Consider the following 12,585-nt stretch of genomic DNA (forward strand, 5'->3'; position numbering starts at 1 on the left):
CTGACGTGTATGTAACCCAAAGTACCACTGTACGGTAACTTGAGGAGGACTGCAGCTCTGTTTATAGGCAATCTAGCAGGGAAACAAAGAATGGGTACAGCTTCCCTAAACAATTAACTTATGAGACTTACAACATTTATTGCTGCACCATGGTAGCAGCTTCAATAAATGCACACTCCAAAACTTCAAAGATCCAAATGGAGGGCTGCAGGTTAACTTTAAACACTGCTTAAATATCTGCAACCAAAAAACCCTGAATCTTCACTAAATCATAGAATTGTAGAGTTGGTAGGGAACCCCAAAGGTCATCTAGTTGAACCTGCTGCAATACAAGAATGACAACTTAAATAATCCTTGGCAGATGGATCATCCAACCTCTGTTTAGAAACCTCCATTGAAGGAATCTACCACCTTCCAAGGTACAGTGGTACCACAGGTTGAGTACTTAATTCGTTCCAGAGGTCCGTTCTTAACCTGAAACTATTCTTAACCTGAAGCACCACTTTAGCTAATGGGGCCTCCTAATGCCGCCGTGCCGCCGGAGCACGATTTCTGTTCTCATCCTGAAGCAAAGTTCTTAACCCGAGGTACTATTTCTGGGTTAGCGGAGTCTGTAACCTGAAGCATATGTAACCGAAGGTACCACTGTATATTGCAATCCACTGTCAAACAGCTCTCGCCATCAGAAAGTTCTTCCTGTTAGTTCAGTTGGAATACCCTTGCTCCATGATCCATGTGACAGCCCTTCAGATACTTCCAGACCTTTTATCATCTTGGTGGACCTCCTCTGCTTGTCAATATCTTGCTTAAGCTGTAGTGCCAAGAAGTGCACACAGTACTCGAGGGCAGGGTCTGACAATGGCAGAATAGAGTGGTACTATTTACTTCCCTTGATCTGCATACTATACTTCGGTTGATAATAATAATAATAATAATAATAATAATAATAATAATAATAATAATACCAGCCCACCCATCTGGCTGCATTGCCCCAGCCACTCTGGGTGGCTTCCAGCACATATAAAAATATAATACTGTGGATGCTCGGGCTGCGAATGTGATTGATGCAGGATGCATGCTTGCAACCCGCAGAGTTCGCAACCTGTGCTGCGCACGCGCGGGTTGCGATTCGGCGCTTCTGCGCCTGTGCAAAGTGCAATTTATCACTTCTGCACATGGGTGACCGCCGAAACCCGGAAGTAACCCGTTCCGGTACTTCCAGGTTTTGGCGGTCCGTAACCCGAAAAAACGCAACCTAAAGTGGCTGTAACCCGAGGTATGACTGTACAGTATTAGTGCTTTTTTTGTCACACTGTTGACTTGTTAAGCTTGTGGTCAACTAAGACACCTAGATCTGTTTTTTTTTACATGTACTGCTGTCTATCCTAGAATTATACATCTGATTATTCCAGCCTAAGTGCAGAATCTGATGAAAGGCCAGGGCTGCCAACTTGAACAAAATATTGGGGGAAGTAAGTTAACCCCCATCCCCACATAATCCCTCGCAAAGACATGCACACCATTTGAATGGCAGTGCCCAGCAACTTGGGCCGTGGCAGCACCTCCCTCAAAGACTTTATTGGGGCCAAACTGCCGCCAAAGAGACTTCTTTCCCTAGGAGTTGGCTCCTATGTGCATGGCCTTAAAAGTGACCTGTGTCATCAAGCAAAAACAACAGCAGCAGCAGCAACAACAACACATTGTTCCTAACAAGAGGTGGGGAAACCCAGTCAGATGGGCAGGGTATAAATAATAATAATAATAATAATAATAATAATAATAATAATAATTATTATTATTATTATTATTATTATTATTATTATTATTATCAAGACAGGAGTCAGAGGGGGGTGTTTATTGTGGGTAACAGGTGTCACCCCATCACTGCTACCTGCTATTTTTGTCTCTTTTTAACCCCGTCAGTCACCGCCTTTGCAACCTTCCTAGAAACTTGGTGGCTCCCCTCTTTTATTATAATAATAATAATAATAATAATAATAATAATAATAATAATAATGGCTGGGTTTAAGTTTGATGAGGCCCTAAGCTACTGAAGGTAATGGGGCCCTTTATATGTCCAGCTTGTCAACAACAAATTGCCGCTGTTTTTGTGTGTTGAATATATGCTATATGGTACTTTATGGACCTAATAGGTATCTAAAGCCATTTGCACATAACAAAATACGTATTTTATCAAAGTAACTGATATAGAAATGAGCAAACCAGTGATATTTTAGGGAGCAGGCTAGCAGGCAGGGCCCATTACTTACATCATGGGAGCCTACACAACACAAAACACTGTTGCTGTATTTAGGTTTTATTTTAGTTTTTTATCTTATATTTTGGAAATGTACATCAAGGTTTTTTTGGGGGGCCCCAAGAGAGTGGGGCCCTAAGCTATAGCTTGTTTAGCTTATATGTAAATATAATAATATAAATATAAATATAATAATAATAATAATAATAATAATAATAATAATAATAATAATAATAATAATAATAGCTGAGGGGAAACCTCAACTCTCAGCCCTCCCTTAAGCGGAAAAGGCCGCCCGGCGGCGGGCAAGCCAACAAACGTGGCGCTCCTGCCGTGGGAGGCATCGGCGCTTCCTCGCCCTCGGGCTCCACCTCTGCCCAGAGCCGCCCGCCGCGCGAGAGGAGCTGGGCTGAGGCAACTCCGCCGACCGCCTCCGGCCCTCCTTCCTTCGGCGGGTCGGGGAGCCCCTTCTCCTTCCCTCCCCTCAGCCTTCCGCCCACAAGCGGGGCCACAAGCGACGGCCAAATGGCGCTCAGCGACCTCTACACGCAGGTAAACGGGGGAGGGGAGGGGGCGAGAAACGCGGGAGGAATCGCGGCCGAGGCAGGTGCCGCTCCAAGCCCGCCCTCCGCTGGGGGGCGCGAAGGGGATTTCTTTTAATGGCCGCAAAGCTTTGCGGGTTGGTCGGCTGCAAAGCCCCCCGAGCGCCCCGCAGAAAGTATCCTCTGGGAACTGTAGTTCGCCCCTTCGAGGGAGCTACGGTTCCCAGAAGACCCTTAGCAAACGGCAGTTCCCTCTCTCCCACACACCCTCTTTCCCCGTCGCCATATGGAGGGGAGGGAAAGGCAGAAGGAGAAGCCCAGCAGCCGCCTCTGCCCGTGTTGTGTGGGAAAGGAATGCGGGTCACGGGTCAGCCGGGGATGAGGGGATCCTGTTGTCTCGGTTTCGCCCGAGGAGATGGGCTGGGGAAGAAATCTGGTGCGGCTGAAGGGAGGGAGGCGAGAAAGGTAAAAGAAATCGTTGGCTGAAGAAGTCGGGCGGAAGGAGGAAGGGTTTCTCTCTCGCTCTCCCTCACACACGCAAAAGCGCGCACCGCGATCCTAAAAGCCATCCAAAGATATTGAAATACGACGCGGTGGCGCAGCAGAAGCAAACCCCAGACGGAAGGACCCCTGACGTGGTTGGATGGCTGCAATCCTGCGCGAGGTTTACTTGGGACTCTGCGCGCAGTTGTGCTTGACAGCGCTGTATCTGCGCGGGTACTTGCGCGGATGCGGGGAAGGGCCACTGAACTTAAAGGGATTGACTGCTGAGTAACATGGATGTAGCTAAGGGGGGACAGGAGGCAGCTGCCCCCCAAATAAATACAAATCTGAGGCCGTGTCCCCCCAACAAAAATCCTAGGGATGGTGAATGAGGAAGGCTGCAAACTCAACTCTACTGGCAAGGAGGAATGGATTATGGATGGGTTGGCTGGGTTGATTTTACTTTTATGCCGCTTTTCCGCAACTGACCTGTGCCCTAAGCGCATGTTGCAAGCTTCGAAAATGTTAAAACAGCGAACATCAGGAATACATACTGTATATGCAAAATACAGAGCATGTCCAGTAAATTGAAAATGGGACTGTGAGTGAGAGAGCACTGGGAGAAATTAAGGTGTCTATAATATTTGCTTGACTTGTGCACTGAGTGACTGAAGACTTCTTTGGTTTAATGGTAAACCATAATTTTACGTTTTGTCCAAGTTTAGAGACAGAAGCTTCTAATATCTTTTTGTGTGTGGCGTGCATGAGCTCAAGGAACCTCATGCTTGTAAGGTTAACCGTGGTGTCTAAAATGTAGCCGGTCCTTTTTTTTCTTTCTTTCTTCTTCTTTTTTCCCTTTTTCTTTTTTCGCTTTAGTGTTGTATTTTTCTTTATTTTTGAAGTATTGTAATCTTTTTTTATTAATATTGTCTGTTTTTCTTTTTTCTGTAATTGTTAAACTTCAATAAAAAAAAAGAGGGGAAAAAAATAAAATGTAGCCGGTCCAAGATGTTTTGCTGCCTGACACAGAACGTCAAATGCTCCATTCATCAGATGCATAGTACCCAAAACTAGTCACTTTATTTTGGTGCCTGAGGCAGAAAATACCACACACACACCTCCCTATGAGTAAAAATGCAAAAAAAAAAAAAAGACTTAACAATGTGCTGTTCTTTCATGGTGCTCCTGAACATCATGAAATCCCTAATAGTAGGGCGAGCCCTGGGAAGAGTAGGTGGAATAGAAGAAACCTAACCCTTTCTGCGCCCACTGATAAAACTAAGCAAATCCTGCCCTTCCCAGCCTGTTTTCTGTCAGCTGGGTGTTCCTTCAGTTTCAGAGACTTAACTGGTGGGAAAAACAAAAAAAATGATAGATGGCTATGTCTTCTATTCCACATGGTTGTGGGTGGAGAGACACTTCTTATGGGCACTGGACCTGTTTGTTTACTTTCTCACAGATATGCAGTGTTCTCCGGTTTCTCTTGCAACCACGCTTTTATTATGTGCCAGTGCAGGTCCAAATCTAGATTTTTTTTATTCATTTGTTTTCATTATTTTTCCTGAGTGGCTCAAGAAAATTCTCCAGCATAGGAAGGAGGAGGTTGGGTGTAACTCAACAGGAAAGTAAACTCCATGTTTACTTGTAAGGCAGGGTTCACTGGCATGTAGATAGATGGCTCATTACATTTACCAATGGAGGTACCTGGAATAGACTTTTAAATGATTAGATCTAGTTAGAATATTTAGATATAGGAATCATGTGACAAAATGTGTGCGCGTACATATTTAACATGCAGGGGACACACGCCCACACTCAGTTTGATTGCCCCACTCCAGAGGCTCGGGGGGTGGGGGAGAGATAATTCTTGCTTATTTCAGGGTTGGCCACAGGTAAGCAGCAACATTTTTGGCTGGCATAGCGCTGAGATGCTTGAGGAATTTGATCTTAGCAAATTCCTGTACAGAATGCCTTGCTCTGCACCTCTTAGACCTCTAATTAGGCCTGCCAGACATCCGCTTTTGGCTTGTGAGACAATTTTGGCCAAGTCACACCCACCTGCCCTGATGGCTCAGGCAAAACATACCCCAACTCGCTCAACTGTTTCTCATAAGACTTGGTTTCCAGACCCTTGATCATCTTGGTCGTCTTCCTCTGCACCTGTTCCAGTTTGTCAATATCCTTTTTAAATTGTGGCATCCAGAACTGGACACAATATTTTAGGTGTGGTCTGACCAAGGCAGAATAGAGCGGTACTATTACTTCTCTTGAATTCCCTGTACAAGAAGTCATGTTTCCCAAAACAATGGATCTGAGTCTGCACAATTATTCGGTTTTAGCAGCTGAATAAGTAGGGATATTTGAACTTAACAGGTTTATTTCTTGCACTGGAAATTGCAGCAACTGTGTTCACAAATTTAGAAATAAACTGTTTTAAGTTTCTCTGTGCCTGGTCCAAGCAAGCTACGTCTTCCAATGACTTTAACAGACCAGAAGATGTGTAACTCTCTTCTGTCTAAATAAATTGGATTTGAAGTGCTCAACTTTGACTAGATCATGCCCATAGTTAGTAGTAGAAAAACAACATTCTCTGAACACCTTGCAAAAGGTCTATACAATTTTTGCACCTTTCTAACCTTTGCAGCTTTGGAAGATATTTCCCTTTAGAATCAAGGTTACTGATGTATTGACGTTTGAGTTTGGCTTTTTATGGGGACAGGGATATGCTATATCTGAATTGTTTGCTTGCATATTTTATTATATGGTGATGGCAATATATTTAAAAAACTCAATAAAACTATTGCTAGCCAAAAAAAGAAAAAGAAAGAAAGAAAGAAAAAGAAAGAAAGAAAGAAAGAAAGAAAGAAAGAAGTGCTACTTATTAAAGTGAATTGTTTTTGTTTTATTATTACAGTATAACAGAGTTTGGATTCCTGATCCTGAAGAAGTCTGGCAATCTGCTGAAATCACAAGAAACTATAAAAATGGAGAAGACCTACTTCATCTGCAACTAGAAGATGGCACGGTGAGCGAAATACGTTATGTTATTAAAGTACTGTGGTGTACGATATTTGCATGCATGTTGACACATAAACATAGACCTGATGGATTTTCCATTTGGTCTCGCTTTGTGTCTGATAGCCTCACCTTGGTTTTTACTCACATGCTAAGCTGGTGTCTGGGCTATATTACCATCTACAGGTGGGACTCGAAAACAAAAGCGGGAGTGGGAATTGCTTATTTGTCCCATGTCCAGAACAGAAATCAATCCAGCAAACATAACCAGCATATTCTGCTGTTACTTTCAGCCTGTGAATAGACCAGGTTTTCCCCCACCCCACTCCCATTGAAATGAGTGGAATAGCTGAATGGCCGCTCAACCCTTCCCAGGTGGGTAGCGGTTGCAGACCTTGCCTCTGTCCATCATCCCCAGAAGCGAAGGCCCATGTGTTCTGCTGGCTGTTAGGGAAATTCCCCAGCTGGCAGAATCAAGGCACAGGGATTCCCCACCCAGGCGCTGGCTTCAATTGGGCCAATCAGAGGCCAGCTGGCTGGGCAATGGCTGCAGTCCATGTCTGGTCAGCCGGCAACGCATAAAAGAGCAAATTATGTAACTAACTACATAAATTATGTAAGTTCCAACATTTCACCACAGTGCAAGACAAATAACATAGGTTTTGGCAGAAGATGAACTTCAGTGGACAAGAAGCATTGCTGCATGTGAGGAATACAGGGCAGAACAGAGAATGATGCCTGCTTACATCCTTAGGCTCATGTAACATGCTAGCTTTCTACGACTTCACCTCTCCCATTTACCAACAGGAACTGAAATATCCAGTTGATCCCAGAGCTTTACCTCCTTTGCGAAATCCAGACATACTTGTCGGTGAAAACGACCTCACCGCACTTAGCTATCTTCATGAGCCTGCCGTCCTACACAATCTGAAAGTTCGCTTTGTCGAGTCCAAGCTGATTTATACCTACAGCGGTAAGCGAACGTTCGCGCTCCACATTTCTCATATATGAAGTATGTGTGATGCAACTCTTATTTCTATGTTGTGTGTTTTTCCCCCTTGCAGGGATCATTTTGGTTGCAATGAACCCCTACAAGCAGCTGCCGATATATGGAGATGCCATTATCCATGCCTATAGTGGTCAGAATATGGGGGATATGGATCCACATATATTTGCTGTGGCAGAAGAAGCTTACAAACAAATGGCAAGGTAGAGTCTGGGGAGTTTATAGTATGTTAAGCTGTGGCCCTCCAGGTGTTTTTGGACTCCAGCTCTCATCTTCCTAACCATTGGGCATGCTAGCCAGGGCTGATGGAATCAAATAACATCTGGAGGACCACAGGCCAGCCAGCCCTTCTTTAAAACCTCTGATTAAAAACCTGTCGCTTCTGTTTGTAAAATGTTGCTACATGCCTGTCCCTTTCAAAAACTTTGGACCCATGTAGGTAAGTTTCTTAGAAATAAAATAATAATAATCAAACAAGGGGCTTCATTGATTCATGAGGGATCCCCTGAAAAACTGTTCAGAGATTGCTGTGAATACTCTCTAAGCACCTACAAAGCTCCTGGAGGAATCAGGTGCCAACAGTGGAAAATGGCTTCACACACCAGATCACAAAGTCGGGATACCTAAATAAAACAGATCTTATCATCTGTAGAGACATACATGATTTTTTGACATTAAAAAATAAAATTTATTTGATAATGCATTTCCTCCTTGCTTTAGGAACAACAAGAATCAATCTGTTATAGTCAGTGGAGAATCAGGAGCTGGGAAAACCGTTTCGGCTAAATATGCTATGCGATACTTTGCTACTGTCAGTAGATCTAGCAGCAACACGCAAGTAGAGGATAAAGTCCTGGCATCGAATCCGATAACAGAGGTAAATTATGGATGGTTCTGTAAAGGGATGAAATCGCATATTTATTGAATCATCTCATTCTAACATACTGAGCACCTGCAGCAGAAATTATCATGTTTGACCTTCTGATTTTGAAAACCTATGAAATATCTAAATTAGTTATAGCTAACAGTTCTTTGGCATCCCAGATCTGGTTTTGTTGACTGAACTGCACATGTTTGCTGTTTAATCTGCGCAGGTTATTCTGTTGCCACACTTGATTTTCTTAAATGCCAAATGTTCACAAAGTTTATTTCCTATCTTAGTTGTTGCAGTAAAGCTTCCTCTTGTAGGCGTGGATAAATAACAGGCAATTCCACGATCTACTGTGGAAAATGGGGAAAAAAACACCGGATTGGGTGTAATGATCGCTGCACCAAAGCAGCAATCGTAAGAACACAAGAAGAGCCTGCTGGATCAGACCGACTAAATGAGTCAGTGTGGTGTAGTGGTTAGAGTGTTGGACTAGGGCCTGGGAGTTGTTGTTGTTGTTTAGTCGTTTAGTCGTGTCTGACTCTTCATGACCCCGTGGACCAGAGCACGCCAGGCACTCCTGTCTTCCACTGCCTCCCGCAGTTTGGTCAAACTCATGCTGGTAGCTTCGAGAACACTATCCAACCATCTCGTCCTCTATTGTCCCCTTCTCCTTGTGCCCTCCATCTTTCCCAACATCAGGGTCTTTTCTAGGGAGTCTTCTCTTCTCATGAGGTGGCCAAAGTATTGGAGTCTCAGCTTCAGGATCTGTCCTTCCAGTGAGCACTCAGCGCTGATTTCCTTCAGAATGGATACGTTTGATCTTCTTGCAGTCCATGGGACTCTCAAGAGTCTCCTCCAGCACCGTAATTCAAAAGCATCAATTCTTCGGCGATAAGCCTTCTTTATGGTCCAGCTCTCACTTCCATACATCACTACTGGGAAAAACATAGCTTTTACTATACGGACCTTTGTTGGCAAGGTGATGTCTCTACTTTTTAAGATGCTGTCTAGGTTAGGACCTGGGAGACCAGGGTTCAAATCCCCACTCAGCTATGAAGCTCACTGGATGGTCTTGGGCCAGTCATTTCCTCTTTGTGCAACCTACCTCACAGGGTTATTGTGGGGAATAAGCTTGATCTCCTTGGAGAAAAAGGCAGGAGAGGAATGTTGCTGTATTGGCATTGCAAGCTAGCAAAATGGCGCTGGTGGTTGTAGACTCTAACCCAGTAGGTGAGGCACTTACCTGGCGTATATGTAGCGTCCATTGGAAGTGGTTCTTTAGCTCATGCTTGCTCACATGCTTTCCTCCTATCTCCCACGTTTTACTGCTGGGAGGAGTGAACAAGAAGGTTTAATCTTGAAGGGACTGGAATGGATAGGCATCCTTCCATGTCTTATTCAAAATGGATTGTAAAAAATTAAATCACTTCTTCCAAACATCTGAAATTAATCCATTTTTTAATGGATCTCTTTTGACTCAGTGAGGCCTCTTGACCCTGGTGGGCTGCATAAGATGTCACAAGGAGCAGCCCAAAGCCTCACATGTGTTTTTGCACCTCTCTACCTGAACAAGTCTCTCCCCACCACTGCTCTGCTGCACATTATTACTTGGAAGAGAACAAGGTCCTATTCACAATCCATTGTGCAACGAGTCTCCACCAGCAGTGTTGTGTAACACTAAAAACCACCTGCCAGCTAGCAGAAGAGACCTGTTGGATATAATCCATTGAAATTAACAGGCTTAAGTTAGTCGTGTACGTTATTTTCAGCAGTCTGTTCTTCAGTAGGAATAACATTGGGCACCATTCTTACCAGGGATGCAGGTGGCGCTGTGGTCTAAATCACTGAGCCTCTTGGGCTTGCAGATCAGAAGGTCGGTGGTTCGAATTCCCACAATGGGGTGAGCTCCCATTGCTCTGTCCCAGCTCCTGTCAACCTAGCAGTTCGAAAGCATTTGTATATTATTTTCAGCAGGATTGTTCTTCAGTAGGAATACCATCGGGCACCATTATACAGTGGTACCTTGGGTTACATATGCTTCAGGTTACAGACTCCACTAACCCAGAAATAGTACCTCGGGTTAAGAACTTTGCTTCAGGATGAGAACAGAAATCGGGCAGCAGCAGCAGAAAGCCCCATTAGCTAAAGTGGTGCTTCAGGTTAAGAACAGTTTCAGGTTAAGAACGGACCTCCGGAAGGAATTAAGTACTTAACCCGAGGTACCACTGTACAGCACCCAGCTCACACATAGATAAATTCTGACCAAGTCTGAAAACAATTCCCCAAATCATTGTGTTGTAAATATTTCATTTATTTATAAGAGCATTTATAAGTGGCCAACTTATAAAATCGGTAACGTGCTAACAAATAGATGTATGTACATTGAAATGATTCTCCATTTCATAGGCTGTCGGTAATGCTAAAACCACACGCAACGACAACAGCAGCCGCTTTGGAAAATACACAGAAATCAGTTTTGATAGGAGGTACCAGATCATTGGTGCAAATATGAGAACATACCTGCTTGAGAAATCCAGAGTTGTTTTCCAGGTAAGTAAAATTTGCCAGTGGAATTGCATTATATCTTTGCTAACAGACTGCCATCAAGGCAAAATGGATTCTGTTGTGGACTTAGAAAGATCCAGCTGCTCAGCCCCATTTTATATTTTTTAACGCTGAGGGTCTTGGTGGGAGCTGCTGCCTGGCTTGACACCGGGGAATACAAGGATGAGGGCTGGACATGCTGCTTAAATAATCCTGATTCTATATGGACATAATATGCAGTTCCTGTTCCTGCAATAGTTTTAAGTGTCACTTTATTTTGTAAAGCACTTGGAGAGCCACTTGCTGCTATAAAGATATAAGTACTCTAAATAAATAAGGAATAAAATACAGATAATGGGTTGTATCCAATGCTAGATCTACTAAGAGAAAACTTGAAATTAATGGACCTAAAGATGGTCATGTTCATTAATGTTAATGGGTCTTCTCTGAACAGGACTGACATTGAATGCAGGCCAATGCTCCACATATTAATCTTCTCATTAGTATGTCCTGTCACTTAGATCTTTGGGCTGATATCCCCAAACTGTCCCAAGTTCTGGAGCAGTGAATTCTTGTGCTCCTTAATTGCAGGGTTGTTTCAGGTACAGGGTAAAAGTAAAGCTAACTTTTCAGGTAACTAAATAATCTGCAAGCTGATTTGCTAAGCAGAAGGTTTAGAGGAAACTTCTTCTGGGTTTCTGTGAGCAATTTTTCAATTAGTGCTTCCTGGAGACATCATTATTATACTTGCCAGCTCTTGTCAGTTTTTAACTTGAGGCAATTACGAGAGCAACAGTTTTGGCAAGCGGCATTCAGCATTGTCTGATTTGGAGATGTGCACTCAGTAATAAGCTAAAACTGCTGCACTGAAATTTACAAGTTGCCACCATCTCTGGGATTTAATTTTCCTAGAGCTGTGATCGACATGCTACCCCCGGTGCCAATTCTGCAATCAGTCACAAGGGCTGGTGAGCTGTGAGGCTTTCTTGATTCCCAAAATGAGAGGAAAAACCTTTCTCTGATATGACTCACAGAATCGTAGAATTGTAGAGTTGGACGGGACCACAAGGGTCATCTAGTCAAACCCCCTGCAATGTAGGAATCTTTGGCCCAGCATGGGGTAATGAACCCGGGACCCTGAGATTAAGAGTCAATATTGTCATGTTAGTCAAGTGGCCAGCAGGCCAGAAGCTGTGGCAGGTACGTCTCCTTCTACAAAATAAATAATTTTTCTTCGTTTCTCATTTTATCATCTTGTTTACTTTCATTGACAGTCGGAGAATGAAAGAAATTACCATATATTTTATCAGTTATGTGCATCAGCTCGGAGACCAGAATTTGAGCACCTTAAACTGGGTATGTCTTATTTCATATTTTCATTGTTGTATTTTAACACTGTTAAACAACCAAGCAGTATATACATTTTATTAAATAAATAAATAAGTTAATCTTACTAAAGGACTTTTGTTGCATCATTGACTGATGCAATGATCACTGATGACCTATTCACAGAAGTCTCTCAACTTAATATCCAATATATAATGTCACTATGTTTTGCTTTTCGCCTGCAGCAAGCCCCGAAGAATTTAATTATACTAACATGGGTGGAAACGCTGTGATTGAAGGAGTGAATGACTATGCCAACATGATGGAGACTCAGAAGACATTCACCCTACTAGGTAGATAAACTTTGCCTTTGATAAAGTAGCAAAATTATAACGATGGAAAATTCATTGGGATTACCGTTCTGAGAATAACTACTGATTAGACGTTATAACCATGTTCCTAATTTACTTCTTGAAATATGGCAACCTTATCGTGTTGTAATATTAATGTAGAGAGGGGGACATTTGCATGGGAGAATGGG

The 12,585-nt window shown here is 43.2% G+C and overlaps 1 protein-coding gene across 3 annotated transcripts in view; it reads left to right on the top strand.

Annotated features, from left to right (window-relative positions):
- The first annotated feature begins 2,542 nt into the window (after positions 1-2,542).
- Positions 2,543-12,585, top strand: part of MYO5C (myosin VC) — a 50,078-nt gene continuing 40,035 nt past the window's right edge. The window contains exons 1-8 of one of the 3 annotated variants that reach the window (XM_083586157.1): positions 2,543-2,809; positions 6,197-6,307; positions 7,105-7,270; positions 7,362-7,506; positions 8,024-8,180; positions 10,581-10,724; positions 11,993-12,074; positions 12,290-12,397. In XM_083586157.1, the coding sequence (XP_083442283.1) occupies positions 2,783-2,809; positions 6,197-6,307; positions 7,105-7,270; positions 7,362-7,506; positions 8,024-8,180; positions 10,581-10,724; positions 11,993-12,074; positions 12,290-12,397 (940 nt within the window). In that variant the 5' untranslated portion in view covers positions 2,543-2,782. Of the gene's footprint in view, positions 2,810-3,040; positions 3,167-6,196; positions 6,308-7,104; positions 7,271-7,361; positions 7,507-8,023; positions 8,181-10,580; positions 10,725-11,992; positions 12,075-12,289; positions 12,398-12,585 lie in introns of those variants that run through there. The other 2 variants (XM_083586156.1, XM_083586158.1) reach the window with 2 other exon arrangements.

The sequence above is a fragment of the Podarcis filfolensis genome (assembly GCF_964270895.1).
Source record: "Podarcis filfolensis genome assembly, chromosome: 14".
Lineage (NCBI taxonomy): Eukaryota > Metazoa > Chordata > Lepidosauria > Squamata > Lacertidae > Podarcis > Podarcis filfolensis.